The following is a 22,378-nucleotide window of genomic DNA, read 5'->3' on the forward strand; positions in this document are numbered from 1 at the left end:
GTAGCTCCGAGGCCTCAAAGCCCTGTTCTCACCGTCACCTGAAGGCACCGGCTCAACACACACGGCCAAGGGGCTCGACAGGCTGTCACAAAACCACCTCTGGGTGGTTCGCTGCAATCGCCAACTTGCAGCTTCAATGGGCCCCTCATAGGAACCTTTCCAAAGGCCGCTCTAGCAGGCCGTTCCCACCCCCGAGACTGGACAGACACCAGGACACACAGTGGGCTTCGGGGTCTTTTATTATAAAGTGATGCTTGTCTCAGTCCCTGCCAGCTTGTCCCAGGCGCCGTCTCGGAGGAAGGAGGCAGGAAGCCTGCTCCTGAGAACCTGGGAAGCTGGACTAGCGCTGGGGGTGGGGACAGAGCTGAGACCCCCAGCCCAGCCCAGCCCAAGGGGGGGCCCAGGCAATCCTGGCCCAAGTGCCACCCACAGCCCTGCCCACTGCCCTGAGCCACTCGTGCTCTGCTCCCCAGTCACCTCCCTTCCGGAAGCGAGCCCACGCTCAGCTCCACCGCGGGGCTGGGGAAGCCCAAGTAGGGGAGCCCCCTGACCGGCCACTTCCAGGGGCCTCTCCTTGATCCTGTCGGGGTGGTGGCCTCACTGCACCCCCTCTCCTCTCACTGGCACCCCCCGTCCCAGCACAGCAGCCAAGAGCACAAAGCGGTGACTGGGACTGTTGGGCACAGGACTCGAGCACACAGGCCAGTCTGCCCGCGGCCCTTGCTGGGGCCGCCCCCTGCCCTGGGAGCGAGACGGGGGCAGAGGCAGAGGGGGGCGACTGCTATTGGTGCAGCCAGCTCCAGGTCCCTCTCCCTCAAGGGTCCCCAAGGCCCCAGAGCTGCCCAGCCCCTGCAGGGAAGTGGGGACAGGTGGTCTTTCAGGGAAGGGTCTGCAGAGCCACCCAGCTATGTGGGGTTACCCACTTCTCCCCCAGGGCTGGTGGCTGCAAACTCCTAGTCCCAACCACCTCGTGTCCTGGGGGAGGGAGGAGGCCCCTTTGCTGTCCCTTCCCCTCAGAGGTCCGAGAACCCTTCCAATGACACGTAGACACCCATGCCTGCCACCTGCCCCTGGGGACTGCAGGGGGTTGAGGCAGGAAGGCTGACTAGGACCCACAGGCCTCTCCTGCCCCAAGCACCTTCCTCAGTTCCTGACATCATCTTGGCAACCGGGGACCGCACCCCCCCGGAGCCCTCCCTCAGCCTGCGTGCTGCGGGGCTTCCCTCCTTAGTGCGTGCTGAGTCTGCGTGCGGTGGGGTGACTACAGGTGGCGGTCCTGGCTGCCAGGGAGGGCAGGAAAGATCTGGAGTCAGCCCCACTGCAGGGCCTGGGGGTCAGTCTCAACCAATCTCCTTCCACTGCTTGTAGAAGTCCAGAACGTTCTTGATGTCCACACTGGCGTGTGCAGCGGCCTGCAAAGCTGCCTGTGCACAGGGGTGGGACAGATGGGGACAGTCTGAGCTCCTGTCCTTGCGGGCAGGCTGGGGAAAAGGGGCATGACAGAGGAAGGGGTCCCCTCCTCCGTGACCCACCTGCATCGGGCCTGACAGCGCGCTGGGGTTGTCCAGTGGAAGGCCAGTGACAATGGTCACCATGCCACTTGGGTCCTCCTCCCCGGCCCCCTGGGCCAGAGTCAGCTGTTTGCAGCTGTCCAGGATCTTATAGAGGGCCCTGGTGGGGAGAGGAGGGAGGCCAGTCGGCATGAGCTCGGCCGAAACGCCAGGCCTCCCAGGACAGAAGCTGGGGACAGGAACGGGGAGGGCACCAACTGAGTGACAGAAACCAGGCAGCCAGGGCTGCAGCGGGTCAAGCCAGCACCGGAGATGGGCTGTGGGGAGCGGGCTGGCAAGAGCCCAAGCACCTCCGGGCCCTGGGCGGGTCAGCCACCAGTTTCAGAATTCGCTGGCCCTGTCCCCCTGTCCTGTCCCCTATGTGTGTGTGTGGTGGGGGGGAAGGCAGAGAGGCGGGGCTAAAACTACCAGGCATCTGCATCCTGCCTCTTCAGCTTGTGCCGCTCAAAGCTCTTCCCCACCTCCTTCTGGCAGCGAATGTACCTGCAAAGGACACGGGGGAGTGAAGATGGGGGGCAGAGGAGGGCGGGCGCCCCACACAAAGCGGACCATTGTGGCTCAGAGGCCTGGTTTTAGGGGGCGGGAGGGGGCACGTCTCTCCCATCACTGGGAGCCATTTCGCAGTTTGCTGGCCTCTGAGCCCAGCTCGCTTTCCTCCGATAACATCGAGTCCTGGCTCCTCCCGGGGGAGGGGCTGGGAGCCAGGAGCAGATGCTTTCCAAGCCACGCTTCTGGGGACAAGGCCCAGACAAGCGGGCTTTGTGCAGCTTCCTGGCCAGGCAAGGCCGGTGGCTGGTGGGGGGTCAGCCAGCAGGGAGGCCAGAAGGAAAGGCCTGAGTGGGGCCCTCAGCTCACGGTGGGGGGTGGGAAGCCCCCACAGCCCCAGGAAGGCACGCCTGCCCACCCTGCAGACCTGACCGTGTCTGCGTCCCAACCCTAACGCCAGAGAAACCCCTGTAAAGGTGCCCACGGGATGGGCAGGGGGGGTGTCCGCTCCCCTGCCCTCCCCGCAGTGAGGCAGAGGGACAGTAGGTCAGAGACCCCACAGGGTTCCTGGCTCTTCAGGTCACTTCTTTTTCAGCACCTAAGACCTGGACTTCTAATTATATCTTTGGTTCCCCCCCAGGCAGTAAACAAACCTTGAGCAGGGACCTACCTACAGCTAGTGTGTGTCACGCACAGGTAACAAGGAACACACAGCACCCGTGGTCTGGGAGCCGGTCGGGACTCAGCAGGCCTACACTCACCTGTTTCCTTTTTTAAACTCTGCCTCCAGGTATCGGATGCCATCTCGTGCGCCCGGGTGCTCCTTCTTCAGCAAATCCAGGCCGTCGATCACTGGTGGGCAAGGCGGGGCGGGGAAGGACAGGACAGGGAGCTCAGACTGCGGTGGCCGGGGCTCTGCTGGGGACCTGCACTCGCCCAGCCCTGCGGGACGAGAGGGCCGCTGCCTCCCCCAGGGCGCCCGGTCCTTCCACAGTGACCTGCCCGCCACGTGCTGGGCAGTTTCCCAAGTGCTTTCTTTCCCTGAGATGTGCCATGTTTCTCCAACCATCCTGAGTCGGGGACTGAGCGAGGCTCAGCAGACCGTCGTGCCATTTCATGGATGAAGGGGCTGAGCTTCAGAGGAGCAAGGACTCGACCAAGGCCGCTGTGTGAACGGCCCAGAGAAGGGTCCCAGCCCAAGCCCAGAGTGTCCCCCACATCCCCAACACGCTCACCTGTCCGTGGGATGATGACAATGAAACGGCCGCTGGCGGCCAGCTGGCGGATGACAGGCAGGTGCTGGCACAGGGCCTGGGTGTCGGGGACGAGGTAGGGGGACATGGCTGACTGCGCCTCGGGCTGCTGCAGGCTCCCCTCCAGCTGAGACACCTCGAGCTGGTGAGAGAAGGCAGCAGATGGAGCAGCCGGCAGGGAGGGCGGGGCTCAAGGGGGCTCTTATGGGGGCGCTTCCTGCTGCCAAAGGGCACAGGGGGCTCCTCCTGCCAGTGGCCTTGGAGGGAAGTAGAAACAAGGCTTAAGGGAACAAGATGAGGAAGAGAGACGTGGAGGCAGCAAGAGGATCCACGGAGAAGGGGCGTAGGGACCAGGCTCTGAGAGGCCAGGAGGGGGCGGGTCTGAGCCGGGGGGGCGGGGCTCCACCGGGCCTTTGGGCAATGAAGGTAAGAAGAGCAGGAGCAGCATCTGGGTCTGCCACCGTCCTACCTGAAGTCGTCCTACCTGAAGTCGTAGCTGGGCCATGTCTCTCATCAGCCTGTTCCTCCGAGCTTCCTCCTGTGCCTATGAGGGGAAAATCAGCGCTGAGCTCAGGCTGGGCCAACTTCCTGGGGTCACACTCCTTTCTCCAGCAATCAAGACGGAGAGGAATTCTGGGACTGAAGTAGACTTGGCCCTATTCAGCCAGCTCTCTAGCGGCCTGGTGTCTAGCACGCCCACCCTCAGCCCTGCGCTGCTTTTCCTCGGTCTCTGGATGAGGCTGAATTCCTTAACACAGTGGACAGGGAGGGCTTCCAGGTGGGGACGTACCCTACAGGACGTGGGGGGCCACTGCAGGCTCTGTGACGAGTGACTGGCGTCATCGGGGTGGTGCTTTAAAATGAGAACGTGGGAGTGCCACCTCGTTCTGAGCATGAGGCCACCAAGCAGAGTCCCTCTGAGGGACCCTACAGAATAACTGACTAATACTCTTCGGAGAGACCAAGGGACTTTCACGGGCTGAGGGACACTAACTAAGGGCACACACAGCCAGAGGCAGGCGGGACTCTGGCAGAGGAAACAGCCAGCAGTGGGGAAACCAGTGCGACGCCCTGCCGTCCCTCCTCACTGGTTCTCACACTCACACACCGGCTGTGCAAGGTTCACCCCATCCTGCACACTGCCGTGTCCCCTTCAGGCATCCTGGCCACAGCCCCCAGGAGGCCCACTGCCCCACAGCCCTGGGCAGACCAGCGAGGATGTGCGGTGCCCTCTCCTCCCTGCATAAAGCCAGCCCGGAAATCTTCCTTTTCAGCTGGAATTGGAGTCCTGACCCCGTGTTCCAGAGAGGGGCTGGGGCACTAGGGTAAGTCCCCCAGAGACCCACGCAGGTGCGTGGGGTCCACCTGGGCCCAGGAGCAGCAGCTGCTACCCAGGCTCTGCTACCGCTGGCCCCGCAGTTAGAGACGTGGGCCAGCGCGCTCCTTGGGGACCCCGAGGTCTTGCAGGGGAGAGACGCTGGAGCCCCAAGCAGGAGCAGCGGCCTCGGGCGCCCACCTGCCCTGCTGAGCCCTCTCCTCTGTCACCCTGCACTTCCTCGTCTATAAAACGAGGGTGTCAGCACCACCTCACAGGGCTGCTGCAACGGTGAAATGACATGTCCGTGCCAACCAGGCTTGGCACACAGAACTCTTGGTAAGTGACAGATGAGCAGGAACGGCCCCAGCCGGCCACGGCCACGGCCAGCTTGGCCTGTGCTGTCCAGCACCACACGGGAGGGCTTCGCACGTACCCCTGCCCCCCAGGAGGAGTCAAGAACTTAGGCTGGGGGAACGCCTACAAAACCTCTTGCACTTTTGCAGCCCTGTGATTAACTTCCCCGTAATGATTTTTGTAACCCCCTGTGTTTTCCCCTACAAAACAATAAAGGCCTTAACACAAAAGGTTTTTTAACAAAATGTCCTTGCTTTTAAGACAGCCAGGAAGGGGGTTTCTGGGGAGACGGTGCCCTCCCAGCCCAACAGACCACCCGCGGGAAGGGGTGCTCAGAGAGGGGGGCCCCAGGAAGAACACAGGAGGGGACTGGCTTGGGGTGAAGACGAGCCTGGGGCTTGCCGAGCTGCATGTGCTGTGCCTCCGGGTCAGACACCCCCAACACATCGGTGCCAGCTGCGCCCAGGGCTGTGCCAACCCCACTGTGGAAGCCAGGCTGCTGCCGCCAAGTGTTGGCCTCAGAGAGAAAGGCCCGTCTTGTTCGCTCTGCAGCCCCAGCGCCTGGGGTACAGCCGGGTCTGAGCAGGGCAGACGTGCAGTGAGTGTGAACGGAGGACTTACTGAGTGTACAGGAGCGAGCACAGGCCACACCCTCCTCGCGGGCCTCTGTGGGACGGACACCAGTGCCCCTCCACTGCATTCCAGCTTGTCTCCGCCCCTCTGAGCACACACCCGAGATCACGTGCCAGGCACTCACTCACTCTATCATCACGACAGTCCCTAAAGCTGATTCTAATGTAGCTGAGCAAGGTAGGTGACTCCTCCATGCACAGACCAGGAAGTGACAGACGGCCCTCAGCCCCAGCAGTGGACACAGGTCCGGTGCCAGGCTGCCAGGCTGCTTTGCTCCCAGCCCCCCCCCCAGTGCCCGGCCACATCACACTCCCAAGCCTGGCCCGGCTCCTCGGTGCACACGGTGGGTGTGTCACGGTGACTCACCATGCGGAGCTGGGCCTGCGCTTGCTGCAGCAGGCCATCCTGCTCAGACGGGGCTGCACTCACGAAGATGCCCACGGCCGGGCTGAACTGTAGGACGCTGCCCTGCAGGCGGGCGACGAAGTGGCCGAAGCTGCGGATGCAGCAGACGCGCACAACCGCCTGTGGGGACATGCGAGCCGGCCGCTGAGCGGGTGCCACTGCCAGGGCCCCTGCCACCTGCCTCCCTGCCCCTCAGCGAGTGGCGCTCCTCGGGAAGGCTGGTGGCCTGCGGTGGGCATGGAGATGCCGAGGCCCAGAGCCGGGCACCGGGCTGGAGGGGGGTACCTGGCTCCTGCTGCCACCTCCCCACATCTGTTCCTCATGTGCAAAATGGGGGACAAGACGGTATCAACCCCTCCATCTTAGTCAGTAGACCCCTTCTTCCCCATCAGCTGCAACCCTATGCAGAACCCTCATATGTTAACCAGACTACAGCCAAGCTGCTCTGGCTGGAAAGGAGGCCGGGGGGGCCTGCTTGCCTCTCCAGCTGCCCCCAGATGGCCCATGTGCTGACAGACTCAAGGGTGAAAGTCACTGGACCAAGTCGGCAGCACGTTCCCTTCCAGCTCTAACTTTGCTGCTTCCCACTCAGCTCAGAGGAGGCTGGGCCCACAGCAGAAAAGATGGAAGATTTCAAAGCCCTAATAACCCACGTGCTCTGGTCCCCACAAAAGGGGCCTAAAGAGCGAGGCTTGTTCTACAACAGCAGACCCGTGCAGGGCAGCCACCCTGCCAAGAAGGAAGGCAGCTCAGACGGCTCCGTGAGTGAAAGGACGCACAGCCTGCAGCCCGAGGGGGGGCCGCCTGAGCCGGCTCTGCTGCCGTGGACTGATAGCAGCGCCTGGCCCGACACACCAGGGCCTCACCTCCTCTAAGGTGCTGAGCAGCGGCCGTTCCGAGCCAAAGTGAAAGCGCCGGTGCGCAGCCCGCAGGGGAGGCAGGTTCCGAAGGGCCGTGTCCTCTGGGAGCAGCAGGCTGGAGGGGGCGTCAGGCAGGTCACAGCCCTCAAGGAAATCCTGGACCTCGGGACACAGGGCCAGGCCTGGGGAGAAAGAGGACCCTTGAGACCACGCCCTGGGGGAGGCCCCAGGCTGATGAGACAGAATGGGGAGGGATGGAGGGAGGAAAGGAAAGAGAGACACATGGGGCCGCCAGGCGGAGCTCGGGAAGCGTGGAGCAGGAAGGCCGGGGGAGCAAGGCAGGTGGGGGGACCAGGACTGGGAAGGCCCCCGACTGCAGGGCAAGCACATTGGATGGGAGTGAGGAGGGGCCTCAGACAGAGGAACGAACAGCCCTGGCAGAAGGTGCTGGGACGGGAGGTTTCCAGCTCGAGATCAAGAACGGTTCCCCACGAGCAGGGCACCAGCGCGGCACCAGCGCCCGGGGCTGGCTTTCAGGCCGCTGCTCTGCCCTGCCACTGCCTCCCCTGGGAGCACCCCCACAGGCCAGGCCACCTGCCCACGTGGGGCGGTGTTGGGGTGAGAAACCCGAGAGGCCAAGGCCACAATGACCGCTGTGTGTGGCAGGCTGGGTGGTGAATGCCATTAACCTCCTTACCCCAAGGGCTGGGTCACCAGGAAGGGGGACAGGCTCCGTGGGGCCAATGAGGGCAGGGAGGAGAGCAGTGCCACGGCCGCACTCACTCACCAGACTCCTGGAGCTCGCCAGCCGCTGGTAACAGGTTCAGCAACACAGACAGGCGGTTCCACAGACTCTGAGAGCTCTGGGGGGGGGAGGGGACAGCGTGGGGTGACGGTGAGCCAGAGCACTACACTTGGGGGCCTGGGGCCCTGGTCACCAGCCTGGAGGGACTGATAAGAAGTGAACAATAGAGGCCCGGGGGCAGTGGGGAACCTGGGAACAGGGGGCCGGTCCAGTGAGGAAGGAGGGCAGCCTTCAGCGTCAGCAGAAGGCCTCCCAGGAAGAGGAGGCGTGGCCACAGCAGGGACTATCCTGACCTTGGTGGTGGCCTCTCCCCACCGAGCCCCGTTTTCCCTCCGCCCTCCATGCCCACGGCTCTGTCTTAGCACGCTCCCCAATGACTAAGTGCATGAGTAACTAGACTGTCACCACCATGAGCACACACCCAGGGTGTGCCTGGCCCTGAGCACTGTCACCTGGGGAAGGGGACGACCCGCCGGGAGAAGGGACCTCCGCACAGGGCAGGTGTGCTCCTGGAGGAGAAACACTGAAACCAGCCTCCAGGCGCCAGGGGCTCCCCCCGGAAACTCCGGACCCGGGGAGAAGGCTGCCATCGCCCCAACCAGTGGCTCAGGCTGTGGGCGAGGCACCTCCACAACGGACTGGAAGCCCCAATGCTCCCCAGACCGGTCACTGCCGTCAGTGCTCAGCGTCCCCTCCTTTCTCGGGACTGAACACACAACACATGGTCAGCACGACTCCTAATGGCAGGTGCTACGCCTGGCGCTGGGGGTACAGAGCAGGCCATGCAGCTCCCCTTCCCACCCACACAATTTGCATCGCAGGCCACAGGCTCCTCCAGGGCAGAGGTCAAGCCTGCTCTTCCTGGAGAGGGGGAACCCAGCGCAGAGCAGTGTGGCCGGAACTGCCATCCTGGCCAGACCATCCCTGCTGCCGCGCCCCCGCTGGCACCTGCCCAAGGGCAGGGGCCGGAGCGACCCACCTGCGCACACACGATGATGAGGTCGGGGTTGGTCCGCAGCCAGTCCAGGAAGACTTTGACGGCGGGGAGCAGGCCTTCGGCCACGAGCACCTGCAGCTTCTCCCGGACGCTGTGCTCATTTCGACAGGAGCGCCCGCTGGACTCACTGCCCTCGGACTCAGAGCTGTCCTCCGAGGCTGGGGTGGGGACAGGGCACCAGGCTAAGCGACCAAGGGCACATGGTGACAGCTCAGCTGTGCGCGGGGAGCATGCCCGCCCTGACCCGACTGCTGAGCTCTCGGGGGGAAGATGAGATCCCCTCAGACCCTGGCCCCGTTTCTCCAGGCCCACTAGCGTCTAACTGGTGACTTAAGCGAAGAGCCTGGCGCCGTTCTCAAACACGATTCTCTTAGACGCGTGCTGACGTGTGAGGCTGCCCTACAGCTGTGCTTCCCGGGGCGGGAGGCAGGGCAGGCGGGAGGGGCCGCAGCGGCAGGAGGGGGCAACAGGCACAGGAGCCACTTCCAGCTCCCGGCTCCTGTTCCACGGCTCAGAACACAGCAGGCCGCCCCACCTCCGAGCACCAGCGTCATTTCTTCTATTCATTCACTATTTCCTAAGTGCCCCACTCCCTATGCCAGGCGCTGAGGCCAAAACAGGCTGTCCTGCTCTCAAGAGGCTCTCAGGCTAGCTGGGGAGACAGACAAGTCACAAGTTCACGTGACTGGGAAAGGGCTGGAAGCTGTGAGGTGCAGAGGCTATGGGAGCCCACAGGAAGGGACAGTCACCTCGCCCTGGAAGTCCCAGACAAAGTGACTTTTCAGCTAAAATTTACAGGGCAAGTAAGAATCAGCAAGCGGCAGGCTCGGAGCGAGAGAAGTGTGACCAGGGCAGTGCCAGGCACAGTGGCGAGCGACAAGGCCACCAAGAGGCTCCGCCAATGCTGGCTGCCGGCGACAGGTGTCCCCTCCACAGGGAAGACCCTCAGAGAGGAGTCTTACTCCAACCCACCTGCCCTGGTTGCTGCTGGCTTTTCTAGCTCAGGAGCTGTGGGACCTGGGATGGCCCCGGGGAGGAAGTCATGTGGGGAGGCCGCCCCACACCCACTGGGCAGGGTGCAGGGGGAGGAACGAAACCAGGAGAGCAGGACGGCTGGGAGCTGGGGAGGACAGCGGGGTCGGAGGTCCCCCGAGGCCCCGTACCTGGGTCTGTGGGCTTGTCCACATCCCCGTTGACACAGGGCGAGCGGGGCTCGGAGGGCGGAAGCCCCAGGGAGCTGAAGCTGGGCGCCAGCCGGAAGCAGCGCTTGGGCTGGAACATCTGTGTGGACATGGCTCGCAGGCTGCTGGCGATGCTCGCCTCGCTGGGGCCCACAGGGCCGTTCACGGCCTCGGGAGCCTCGGGCCTGGCCCGCGGGGGCTCCAGGGCTGGGGACCGTGTCCCCTCCTCGTCCCCCATGTCTTCTAGGTCCGATCGGGACTCCTGGCTGTTCATTTCCGAGTCTGTCTCGGCATCAAAGGCCGTGCCCCCGCCTTCAAGGCTCTTGTCCGAGCCACTGTCGGAGCCCTCGCTGGCCCGGGCTGAGTCGCGGCTCGAGTCCGAGTCAAAGCCCTCACTCAGGTCACTGTCGTCCCCGGCTTTGGGCAGATGGCGGCGGCGACGGAGGCAGGACAGGCGGGAGAATTTCCGGCTCCTTCTGAGCTCGCCTGCTTGAGGTGCTGCGGGAGGGGGCTCGGCCCCTGGGCCGTCTTCCTTCTCCAAGGGCTCCTTGCCCTCCGGCTCGTCTGTGTTTGAAACAGGCTAGTCAGGAAGCTGGAAGGTGTCCCAGACCCTGCTCCCATGCGCCCACCCCGCCCGGCCCCCGCCCCGCCCCTCACCGCGCCCCCCACACCTGGGCCATCACTCTGCAAAGCCGGGACGGGGTTCTCGCCGTCCTCCAGCTCCGCCTGCAGCCGCATGTTCACATGGTTGACCAGGTGGGAGAAGAGGGCCAGCGTGAAAGCGATGGCCGCGCTGTACTGCTTGGACCCTAGAGCCAGGGGAGCAGGCGTCAGGGCCCAGCCTGAGGACGTCGCACCCTCAGCGTTAAGGCCACACCCTGTCCCAGCTCTGCCATCATCCTGCTCTCGACGTGCCAGCTCGCGGTGCTTCCTCAGCGCCCTCCCGGCCCGTCTCATCTGCCCTGGCTTTGACACGGGCCCCTCCCAAAACCCAGCACCTCCACATCCAACTGGCTCCACACACACCCGCCAGCGGGGTTCTGCAGAGCAGACGCTTGTATCTGCCCGGGCCGGCCTGGCCGTGCATTTGTGGGAGGGTGAGGAGGGGACGCAGGGGGCCGCTGCCTTTGTTCACTCACAGGCAGCTCACTCGTGGCGAGGGCCCTGGGCCCGGGCCCTGCCTGCCCACAGCCAGCGGGGCCGCAGCAGCGAGGCTCCCAGAGGCACCGGGAGAGGTACCTGCTCTCTTGAGGCTGTGCACGCCCATAAGGCAGATGAGCACCATCTGAAAGATGAGAAGGTCCGGGAGGAACGCATATCCACTCTCGTGCTCCTCGTCCTCCTCACTGGCCAGGCTGAGGTTGGGTGAGGAGGGCAGGTAGAAGAGACAGAGGTTGAAGTCCTCCAGGACCGACTGGCAAAGCGACGTCAGCTCCGAGTCCACAGAGCTAGGGAGGGGTGGGAGTAACAGGGGGTCAGTGATGGCGGCAGGGGCGGGCGAGAAGAGGGGGGTACGGGATTCAGACACAAGACTGCGGGGTCCTGCGGGGAGACCAGAGAGCGCAGCAGGGGGACGCAGGGCTGGGCTGATCCCCAAGCACACAGGACAGCACGGGGAGGGCAGGCGCGGAGGGGGCTGCCGTGCTCCTCCCGCTCAGACGCTCCTTCCACGTCCAGGGAGAGCCCACTCTGCGCCAGAGGAGAGCTGCCCAGAGAGCGGGCACAGAACCCTTGGGCGAGACGGGGAGGGGTGTCAAGACAGGCTAACTGGCTGGAAGAGGTGTGCCCCAGAAACAGAAGCTGGCACCCCGTCTCGGCTCAGCCCATGGCCCACAGATGGTGGCTGACGCCCCGCCCCCCACTCACCTGCTCTGGGGCTGCAGCAGGCTTTGCAGATACATAAAGCTCACCAGCAACCGCTTAATGTCTTTGCATCTGAAATGAGGAGCCCAGGGGACGGTGAGTGGCCTGAGTCCCCGGGTCCCACAGCACCAACTGCAGAAGGGGGGCTGCTCCCTCCCACAGCCTCACCGCTTCCTGCTGGGGGACAGCTTCCGGGTCTCGCACTTCTTCAGCTGGTGGTACATTTTGGCAGCTTTGTCATACAGCCGCTTGAGGTTCCCACAGGCCCCCTCAAAGGACACTTCCGACTGGATGCTGAAGGAGACAGAGGCGGGCTGCTGAGTCTTGGCAGGGCAGACGGGGGAGGGGAAATGTCGGTGGCCCTACCAGGGCTCTAGGGAACAGGGCTGCGGTAGGTAGGGCTGCCCCAGCCGCCCCTTCCACACACACTCGGGTGGAAGCCCTCTCCCAAGAAAACACACACAGTAACCTCCGGATTCATCAGTGAGGATGACGCCTACATCTCCTGTGCATCTAGGAAGGAGACAAGCAATCCTACTCTGTTACAAACTTAACTTAGTTACCAGCCCTGAAATACACTCTTCTTTTTTAAGCATCTAGCACTTAGGAGGTAGCGTTTAACAAGCACCTCCTCTCTGCAAGGACATATACATACACTATTTCAGCTGAGCCTCACAACGGTCATTCAAACGCAAATATATACTGAGCACCCACTATGTGTCAGGCGCTGCACCCCACTACTGTCCACATACACAGATGAGGAAACGGGGCCCGGGAGAGCGAGCATTGTCCGGGTGACACAGCTAACACAGGGCAGAGCCGGGCCGCCCCCCCAAGTCTGGCTCCACCGTAACAGTGCGCTGTACATTTAAACCTTTTTTCTCTTCAACAACTTTTTAATTATGAAAAGCAAGGTACAGAAAAGAAGAAATACGTCTGTGGTGAATTAAAGGTAGCCACAAATTCTTGGCTACTCCTTCCACTGAGAGTGGGCTGTCTCCTGGGACCATGAAATCTTGGGCAGGGGGCTGGGAGGGCCACACAACTGCTTTGACCAGCAGGATATTGAACAAGTGACTGGCAGATTCTACTCCCCAGGCTCCCGGGTTGCTATGCACTGGGGGGTGGGGTGGGGTGGTGTGTGTGTGTGTGTCTCTGTCACCATGTCAGAAGGCCGTCTGCCCTGAGGAAGAGGCCACAGGGGGAGATTGAGACCAGTGACAGGGTCCAGCTGAGACCTCCAGGGCTGCTGAGCCCCAGTGACTAACCTCAGGCTGTGCCACCAAGAGAGCGGCCCCACGGAGCCCTGCCAGACGCCTGAACCCCAGACCACGAGACAGGTGAGTTAGGGCGCAGGGTAGGACTTATGCATAGCGGGTACCCCCCGAATGGGGATATGCTGGGCTCTTTGGAAGTGACTCACCCTAAATCATGGTGTGAATGTGATGGGGGGGGGGGGGGTCCAGGACAAGCCAATGAGTGGTGGGAAAGAGGCAACAGAAGGTAAAAAGCCTGGTAACTGGACTGAGAGGTAAATACAGCGGCACGAGGGGCCAGTCTGTACTGATCAGAAAAGAAGGGGCACCCTGGGAGCGAACACCCCACTCGTACAGGGACCAGGTTTCCTGACCAGGTGAGCCCAGGATCGTGGAATCCTGGTCAGAACCCAGCGTTTCTCATTCCGCTCTGACCACCTGCGCTATGAAGACCACATCGTCCCTTTGCTCTGAAGTCCAACTCACGACACAACCTCTTCTGAGAATGACGTGGTCCTCACGTAGGCATGAGCCCTCATCAGGGGGCCAGAGTGCGTCTCCCAGCTCCCTGGCCGTTCTTAGTCACAATCAACAGCACCCCGGTTCACCTGTCAGTCTCATGTGCATGTGGGGATGGGGACTCAGTGCCCTGAGCCTAATCAACTTCGGGCGCCCTGAAAAGAATGCTTCTTCTCCCCAGAGCTGAGTGTCAGACTGGGGAAGCTGTGACCCGCCTGCTGTTATGCTGGCCCCCCAAACTGTCATCCCCTCGAGACACTCAAGCTCTACAATCCGAGGTTCTGGTCAGAGGCTACTCTGGTAACATGTTCTCAACTCTCAAACTGACTTCCTCCTTCAACACAGCCGTCCCGTATTTTGCATGAGGTAGCGGACGGCAGTGTCGGCTGCCCACGCCTACAAATGCAGGTGGCTGTGTAAACAGCAGCAGGGCTGTGTGGGGAAGGACCCCGCAATCTTAGCCTTCCCCTCCCTACTTCAGCCAGGAGCTAGCGGAGGGAGGGAGGGAGGAGAGAAAGGAGTCGGGGCGCGAGCGCAGGGCTGGGGCGAGCCAAGCACCCCGTTCTCACCAGCGCAGGTAGCAGTACATGGCTTCCACGCTGTAGTACTTGCTGCCGGCAAGCGTGCCCAGCTGGTTGAAGGGCATTCCTGGAGAGAAAGAGAAGCCCCACGCCTGGAGCCATAGACACATGCGAAGCTGCCTGGCCCGACCACAGCGCGGCATCAGAGAACCCGTGGGAGCAGAGCTGGGGCTGCGGCCACAGACTCCCCTCCGATCAGTCTGTTCCTGCCCGGCCTGCAGCTCTGACGGGCACCATTCCTTCAGCGGCAGCTGTGGCTCCCCCAAGGCTGACAGCTGCACGGGGCCATCCTGCCCCCCAGCCTGGTCCCTCACTCTGAGCTCTCCTTCCTACACGCCGCTCCCATCTGTCCCTGCGACAGAGCCCAGTCCCTTCTCTCCCTCAGCCTCCTGTGGGCAGATGACACTGTCTCCCCTTTCTATACAGACCTCAGCGACAGGGACGCCACCTCTCCCTTCCTTCCCTTCTGCCTCCCTCCTTCTCAGTTCAGGACTTTCCCCTTTCTCTTCCCCTTCTACCATCTTCCAAGGGTGCGTTACAAGGCAGAGGATGCACCACAAGCGACCAGGGGAGTCAGGACGGCCTGCCTGCCACCTCAATGGCGTCGTCCTCCTCCTGGAAAATGCTGCTGGGCTGGGAGGCCCCAGAGGGGCTGCACTTACCAATCTGGGGGGCTACCGACAGGGCTTGGTAGTAAAACCTCTCAGCCAGCAGCTCAGTGTCCACGCCAGCCAGTTCATTCTGATACCGGGCTGCAGGGGACAGAGGAGGAAGACACATGGCCCACGTTTCAGGAGAACCTCCCCTCACCTGGGCGTCCACTCCGAGGAGCTGTAACAGGAGCCCGGGCAGGAGACACCTGAGCCAGGAAGCAGGCTGCTTGGGCCTCTGGCACAGCCTTAAATCTGCATGGCTGCTGTTCAACTCTCTCCCTCGTGCTAAGTTTGAGACATAGAGTATTTAGTGTTTGGGAAGTAAATAGGCCCTTCTTAGTGATGTCCTCCTGGTGAAGGGGGCCGCAGGAGCACGTCACGGCTAAGGGCACCGGGGGGTGGCTGAGGGAAGCACTGTCTGCGCTCACTGCCTGGGGGCCCGCAGGAGCTGGGGCGGGAGGGGACGGAGGCCAGCACCCAGCCCGAGGACCATGCTTGTCTGTCAGGACTGCGACCTGGGGCCATGGAGAGCGGGAGAAGGTGCTTTTCCACTGAGAAACATTGTCAGGCAGGAAGTCCTCCCTGAGGCCTGCTCTCACTTCCTCTAGGAGTCCATGGAGAGAACAGAAAACCCCAAAGGAGGAGAAACTGGTATCTTCCCAAACCACTACTAAGACGGAGTTATCACCCTGACTTTCCCAAAGCTCGGACACTTTCCTGCTTCCTGTACTCACTGATTCTCTCCAGCTCACGGAAGAGCAATGAAAAGGAGGGAACTCTGCTTCAGCAGATGAAATGGAAAGTTCTCAGAGGCCAAACCACGCCTCCTGCTCCCCAGCCCCGTGAAGGGTGGCACCTACAATGGAAGCAGCTGGGGCCTGTCCTGCAGCCCCGACAACAGAGAGAACGGAAGGTGGAGACTTACACAAATCGCCCAGGTACACCAGACATCGGTGGCATGCCATCTGTGCCCAGTCCATCTCCTTCCCGGAGGCAGACACTGGCTTCTTGCATCCTGAGAGAGAGGGGGACAGATCCGTGAGCCCACGCCTGGCCCCCTACCTGCGGGGAGACACCTTTCCTGGGTGGAGAAAGGAACAAGCCAGGGTTGGTCTTGGAACAGCATCTTATGAGACAGAGCAGACTCCTTCACGGTACAGGAAGGAACTGGACGGGAAGGGCTGGGGTCCTCAACCCAGGACGGTTCCCTGGGGGAAAGTCACACGGACGTCATCATAGGGAGGCTTCTAGAAAGAAAGAGGACCTGAGGCCCAAGTGTCAGGACAGTCGCAGGTGCGGGGGCAGAAGCTCCCACATAAGGAGGAAGGTCAGGGTGAGGACGGGATGTGAAGGAAGCCCTGCTCCAGGGACGAGGACCGCAGAGGACACCACGGCCGCTGCCTGGAGCTTGCCCGTGACGGAGACAAGGCGTGCTGGCCATGCCCGAGGATGGGGTGCCTGGGTTCACACCTCCGTGTAAGTTCAGTCAGAGGAGTATTGGGGGGCAGCTCCCGTGTGCTGGGCCCTGCCTCGTGTCTTCCAGTGTCACCCTGGCTGGGCCTCGCAGCGACCCCGCGAGGTGGCCCTTCACTGTCCCTCTCACCCACTCCCACTGTACAGCTGAGGAAATCGGTCACACAGCAGGGAAGGTCCAAGGGCAGCCTGGCTCTGGAGACAACCCTCGATTCTACCCCACCTCGCAGCCGCTTTCCTGGGTGTGCAGCCCCCATTTGAGTGTTTGCTAGAGAGACACCTCTTAGCTGGCCGAATGGAGAAAACAACAGAAGGACAAAAACTGGAGATCCGGGGAATCAACCTTTGAAGTAAGTAAGGGCCCTTAATCCTTTTTTAGGTGCTGGATCCTCGAGCCATCTGGTATAAAGCCTACGAACGCTGTCTCTGATGAATGCTGTTTTGTTTGAAATGCACAAAATGCAGTGTTGTGCTTCTGTCCAGAGACTGCGTCCAGGCCGTGCAAGGACACAACCCGGCCTCTGAGCTGCATCCATGTCCGGGTGAGGGCGGGGCGTGGGGCTGAGGGGGGAGTGGGGCTGAGGGGGCGTGGCGTGGCTGGGGCAGGGCGTGCAGAGCAGGAGTTGGAGGAGGGGAGGAACCCTAAAGGGTGGCCGAGCACCCCTAAAGCACCTCCATCTCTGACGCAGTGTCTATGCCCTGGTGAGGGCTGGGCCTGGAGCTGGCGTGTGGGGCGCAGGGCCTGGAGAGCAAGGGTTGGGAGAAGGGGAGGGGATCTAAAGGGTGGCACAGCTTAAGGAAAGCCCCCAACCAGAAGCGGAGGCCGAGTACGGCTGCCAGCACAACGGTCAGGTGGCTGGAGAGACTACCCTATGTTGGAAGAGTGTCCACAATGTCAATGTCAATACTTTCATCAAACCCTGGGAAACAACCTCTGAAGTTAAAGGAACAGTGCCAGCCAAATCCAACTGGGAGAAGAAACAAATGCCTAGTGCCAGACCTAGTCTTGTTCATTCCATCCGTCCCGACTCCGCATCCGCCTGCAATCCCAGATCAACGCAGGCCTGTCTCCCCTTAAGACCTTCACCCGAATGCATACGCTTGTTTGCATAAACCCAAACCGCACGACATCTGTAAGTCTTGCGAGAATCCTGCCCTCCTGGCGGGTCCCAAGCTGCAGGGCCGAGCTGAGGGCCGAGAGGACGGAGTGGAGGCCCAGGTGCTGGCTGCTCCAGCCCCCCTGCGAGACGTCACTGACCTATGAGGGGGTCGGTCACGTGGGTCCAGTCAATGCAGCACTGCAGCTCCAGCTGGTAGTGGGACTGGATATAGAGGAGGAGATGCTGGTAGAAGCCGATCCCTGCGACCAGGTGTGTCCTGTAGGCACATTCCAAGGTGCTCCGGCTGTGGATATGCTGGGACAGGAGGGGAAGGCGTGGCTGACGACAAGCTCGGGGGACCGTTCCCCCTCCCTAACCCTTTTCATCTCACGAGGAAATGAACTTCTCTTCTTGGCTCTGGCACTCGCCCCCTGTCCCCTCCTCCCTCCCAGGAATCACGTCGCACCCTTAGGTCTCCCCATCTGGGTTCGGCATCCCTCCTTCCGCAACCCGAATTCCGCCAGATGCCGCCATCTCTTCCTGGGCCCCATCTCCAGCCACGCACGCGCTGGCCCTTCCTTCCTTAGCTGCCCCTCGCCGAGCCCTGGCCTCGCCCACCTTCTTGTTGGTCTTGATGAGCTGGATGACCTCGTAGTACACCTTCCTCCACAGCAGCTCCTCGGCCTTCCTCCCATAGTCCACCGGGTGCAGGAACATCAGCTTGACGCACAGCTCACGCAGCCTGCAGGGGCGCAGCAGGCTGAGGGGCTGCCCAGGCCTCGCGGGGCACCTGCCAACACCCGCCACACACACTCCCCGGCCTCCCCAGAGACAGGCAGGGTCAGTCAGTGTGACCGGACGCAGCAGTCCCGGCAGGCACGAGGCACCCCAAAACATAGACGGGAGCAGTGAGAATGATAATTAAGGACCTGCACTTTCTCCCCTGCAGCCTACCCTCCTTTTGTCTCTGCCTTTGTATCCCCTCCTTCTTTCCTTTCATTATCAGTATGGCCGCTTCCCCAACTCAAATGGCACCAGTCTACCAATGTGTAAGCTGCACACAGAGGGAGGGACCCCGCCTCCTCCTAGGAGGGCCAGAGACGTCCTAGCCCCTCACTGTACACGGGGTCGGGAGGTGAGAGAACGCGTGTTCACAGGTGACAGCGTTTCTAGAGGCCAGGAGGTATGGGAACACGCGTCCACAGGTGCCAGGGTTCCTTTCGGGGGAAGAGAGGTAGGGGAGCTGTAAGGGCCTGTGGTTCGTGTCCAGCTCACTTGTTCCGCAGGCTAATGCTCTCTGCTTTGAACACGTCTTGATAAGCGGTTTTGTTGCAAAGGATGAGATCAAGTCGATGCACGGCGTCCACCACAGCCCTGCAGGGAGACACAGGCCGCTGAGCCGCGAGCACGGCCCACCCAGGACGCTGATGCTGAACCCAGAGCAACGGCGCACGAATCAGGCTGGGGACAAGAAGGCAGCAGGCCGAGCTCTGCACCAAACAGGATGAACCGTCTCCATCCTCATGCAGCAGCCGCCCCCAGGGGACAGCTGGCCACGAGGGAGACATTTCCGATGGTCACAACTGGGACGCGAGTGGTAAGGGGGAGGAGTGGCTGGCGGCATTTAGTGGGTGCGCCAGACACCCCACAGTACTCGGGACAGCCCACCACAGTACCTACCCCGCCCAAAACATCGACAGTGCCAAGGACGAGGAACCCTGCGACACGGGAAGTGGACTCTCCCAGGGGAAAAAGCACAGGCAGAAAATCTAGGGTTGGAGCCCTGGCTGTGCCTCCCTAACTCTGTAACTTGGGGCAAATTACTCTTTAAGCCTTAGTTACCACACCCACAGCACTGGAGATAATAATATATGCAGTTACTGCAGAGGCTGTCGTGAGGATTAAATAATCTATAGACAACACTGGTATATGGCGGGCAGTCAACTAGTGAAGGAATGAATGAATGATTACGGAAGGGCTTCTTATCTCTGACATAAAGGAGTGGCATTCCTAGTGTGGAGTTCTGCTTTGGAATAGTGGGTCTGGGAAAGCGGGGTGGGGGTTCCTGAGCTGCTTCATCATAAGGGCTCCTGGATTCTGCTGAACGAACTATTGGTTTAGTACAGAGTGTAGGCTCTGGCTCTAATTCTCACCAGCTACGTGGTCCTGGGCAAAATAGCTATCTAACTTCCTTATGCCTCAGTTCTTCCATCTATAAAATGGGAATAACGTTATCATCTATTTTGTGGGGATTAAAGTGGCTAATGCAGAAAGCACTCATGACAGTGGCCCATACATAGCAAGTGCCCAGTAAGTCTGACCTTCACCCTTCTTGTTATAAAGCTGAGGAGGAGAGACCAGACGCTAAGCGAAAAGGCCAAGGAAATTCGGTGGATGGCTAAGACGTTCCAGAGGTAGGTGTCATCTCTGGAGGGTAAAATCCAGAGGGTGACAGCAGCTGTGACAACACGTGAATCAGGCACAGCTCTGGACACAAAAGCAACCAGTACCCAGGGAGTGATGATTCCCAGAACAGTCCGGATCGTTCCAGAAGACTGAAACGTGCTGCTGGACTGGGGAAAGTGGGCCACAGCAGGCGGGCGCCCTGTGGGGGCTCAGGGCGTACAGTACTAAAAGCTGCCCTATACAGGGCAGAGTGACAGTGAGTGGAATGGCAATCAGGCCTTCTCACAAGCAGTCCTGAGAGCTCAGCACTTCTCCAACCAGGCTGGGCTGCCCAGAGGTGGGAGCCAAGCCCTGTAGCCAGCCTGACCCTGGATGCCAGGGGCACAGGCAGTCGTCAGGGATTTATTCTATGCCAGCTGAGTCCCCAGGGCAGGGCTTTTAACTTCAGTGTCTGTAGACAGATGTGGGCGGGTGTGTGTGTGTGTTTCTGGACAGGCTCCAGAGTGCTCCCTCCATTCTAAAGGTTAATAACCACTATTCTGGGAAGTTCTAACTGCAAATTCTTAAACCTGCGAGGATGCAGCACTGTTTGCTCCATTCCCCATCAGGCCATAAGCTCCTCCACTCGACTGTAATCTCCTGTAGAACAAAATCCACGAAAACTGTCTTGTGTCTCATTCACTACTGTACTCCCAGGCCTAGAACAGTGTCAAAAAAGAAAACTGTTTTTAAAAACCAGTTCGTTGGCCTAGTTAATTGGTGCTTGTGTCCCTTTCAGCATCCCTTCTCCAGCTGCCTGTCTTCTGAGGAGCTGAAAACATTTCAGAATTTCATTTCTGTAAGCCGTTAGATTGTGGGAAAGTCCCAAATTTACTGAAGCTCAGAGTGAAACAGTTCCAGTCTCACAACACACACTTATGTGGGGCAGAGACACAAGACCTCCCTCCCCCAGTTCCTTCTCCACCCACCCGTGCTATAATAAATTATAAAAACAGAGACCCGCTGCCTCCAATTCCCACCCTGCTCAAAGCCGACAACACACGACTGCAGGCAGACTGCCACGAGCACACATGTCAGCCACACATCGGCTTAAGCCAATCAGTCCTGTGCAGGTAGTGGCTTGAAGAAAATACTAGATTTGAGAGTGATCAGGATGATCAGAGCCTTTACCAAAGCTGGAGACAAGCAAGGCATCTTGCAGACACTGCCCACGCTGTCTGACAGGCAGCTCTGACACACGTGCCACCTGGGGGCAGCCCGCAGTGGGAGCCCAGGGGCTGCGGGGCTGGATCACTTTTCTATTTTGGGCGCAGCCCACTCAAAGGAGGAAAAGACAACATGCTCTTGACTCTTTCACTGCCAAGACAGGGCCTAGGCTCCGAAGGTCGATCTCTCGTGCAAACACTTCTGTTCAACAGAGCCTGAGCCGAAGGAAACCGCAATCCTTACTCTGCACCAGAAAGGAGAAAACCCAACCGGAGTCTCTATGCTTCATTCTATTTCCATCCAGTGCTAGAGCCCATGTTCCAGCTGCCCAACACAAAATATCCTTGACCCAGGGTGGGAAGAACGCATCCTGGCCGGCTCCCAACAGAGGACTGAAGGGCTACAGACGCCGAGGAGGAGCGTGAGGTGCACTGCGGAAACCAGAAGCCAAGACTGGAGGTGGCCTGGCAAAGGACTAGAGTCATGAGGCTCGGGGGAAGGCAGAAGTCGAGTCCCCAGGTGCCCTGAAATGGGCTCCCGGGAACTGAGGACACTGGACTGCAAGTCCTGCAGGGCCCTTTCAGTGCAACAGTCTTCCAGCCTCTTTCCTTCCATTCAGAATCCCAAAACTTTGGGCCATCAGGGACTTCAGGGCGTAGCAAACCCAAACCTCTCCTTTTAAGGACGAGGAAGCCCAGGCCCAAGGTCACACCGTGAGAGGCGGCAAGGAAGGACCTGCCCTGGCTCTCGGTTTCAGTCCTCGGGCTTCCGAGGGCTCATCCCTTCCGGGTTTCCCTCCACCTCTGGCTCCACCCTCACCTCCCCAACCCCTGCAGCCCTCAAGCGCCCCCCTTTGTTGACCCCCAAACCGCAGAGCTCGGTGCCCGCCCCAAGTTCCCCGCTGTGGGGATCCCTCCCTCCACGTGCTTCCTTCCCAACCTCCCACCCACCCAATCGCTTCGTTCAGCTCCGTCCCGGTTTACGGGGCCCCCCACCCGCTCCCTCCAAAACTGCACCCTCCTCCACCGCCCGCGCCCCAGCCCGGCACCCGGGCCCCGCCCGCCTGGAGGCCCCGCCCCTCGCTGTCCCCCCACTTCCCTGCGCGACTGCACTCACGCCGCGGCCCCTCTCACCGGTAAAGCCGCTTGGTGTGGAGGACCTTTGCTTCGGGCTCGCTGCTCTCCCCTGGGGGGGGGCCTTGGCTCATGGTGCCCGGGCCCGGGGGCGGCTTCCGGTCACAGGCCCCCGCCGCCCACCGCTACCTCCACCACTGCCGTCTCCGGCCGTAGCCGCAGCCGCCACCGCCGCCGGCCCTGCTCGGCCGCCATCGCTGAGGCGGCTGCCCGCGACTCCGCCCCCGCCTGCCAAGTCTCGCGATAGCAGCTGCGCAGCGGCGGGCCAGTGGCCTGCTGCCCCCAAATCTCGCGAAACTCGCTTTCCCTCCCGGGAAGTTGCCAG

General features: G+C 61.2%; 1 protein-coding gene across 1 annotated transcript; it reads right to left on the reverse strand.

The window, feature by feature from the left end:
* Positions 1–221: 221 nt before the first annotated feature.
* SMG5 (SMG5 nonsense mediated mRNA decay factor) lies at positions 222–22,287 on the reverse strand. Its single transcript, XM_074319136.1, has 22 exons — positions 22,054–22,287; positions 18,584–18,682; positions 17,927–18,050; positions 17,467–17,623; positions 15,661–15,750; positions 14,745–14,834; positions 14,071–14,149; positions 11,895–12,020; positions 11,730–11,798; positions 11,103–11,311; positions 10,535–10,672; positions 9,846–10,427; positions 8,665–8,840; positions 7,668–7,743; positions 6,887–7,062; positions 5,982–6,140; positions 3,795–3,854; positions 3,293–3,452; positions 2,819–2,909; positions 1,980–2,054; positions 1,533–1,671; positions 222–1,424 (listed from the first exon to the last, which is right to left on the reverse strand). Exons 1-22 carry the CDS (start codon positions 22,125–22,127, stop codon positions 1,341–1,343), a joined length of 3,033 nt encoding a protein of 1,010 aa, XP_074175237.1. The 5' UTR covers positions 22,128–22,287; the 3' UTR covers positions 222–1,340.
* Between the last annotated feature and the right edge of the window lie 91 nt (positions 22,288–22,378).

The sequence above is a fragment of the Rhinolophus sinicus genome, linkage group LG14 (genome assembly GCF_036562045.2).
Source record: "Rhinolophus sinicus isolate RSC01 linkage group LG14, ASM3656204v1, whole genome shotgun sequence".
Taxonomy (NCBI): Eukaryota; Metazoa; Chordata; class Mammalia; order Chiroptera; family Rhinolophidae; genus Rhinolophus; species Rhinolophus sinicus.

Bases quoted from the DNA above. Each gene is read 5' to 3' on its own strand.
- SMG5 (XM_074319136.1), bottom strand. From the start codon at position 22,127: ATGAGCCAAGGCCCCCCCCCAGGGGAGAGCAGCGAGCCCGAAGCAAAG. The intron at 14,150-14,744 runs GTAAGTGCAGCC...CTTTCTCTCCAG, and splicing joins GTCGGTAGCCCCCCAGATTG to GAATGCCCTTCAACCAGCTG. The intron at 6,141-6,886 runs GTGAGGCCCTGG...ATGTCCCCACAG, and splicing joins TGCTCAGCACCTTAGAGGAG to GCGGTTGTGCGCGTCTGCTG.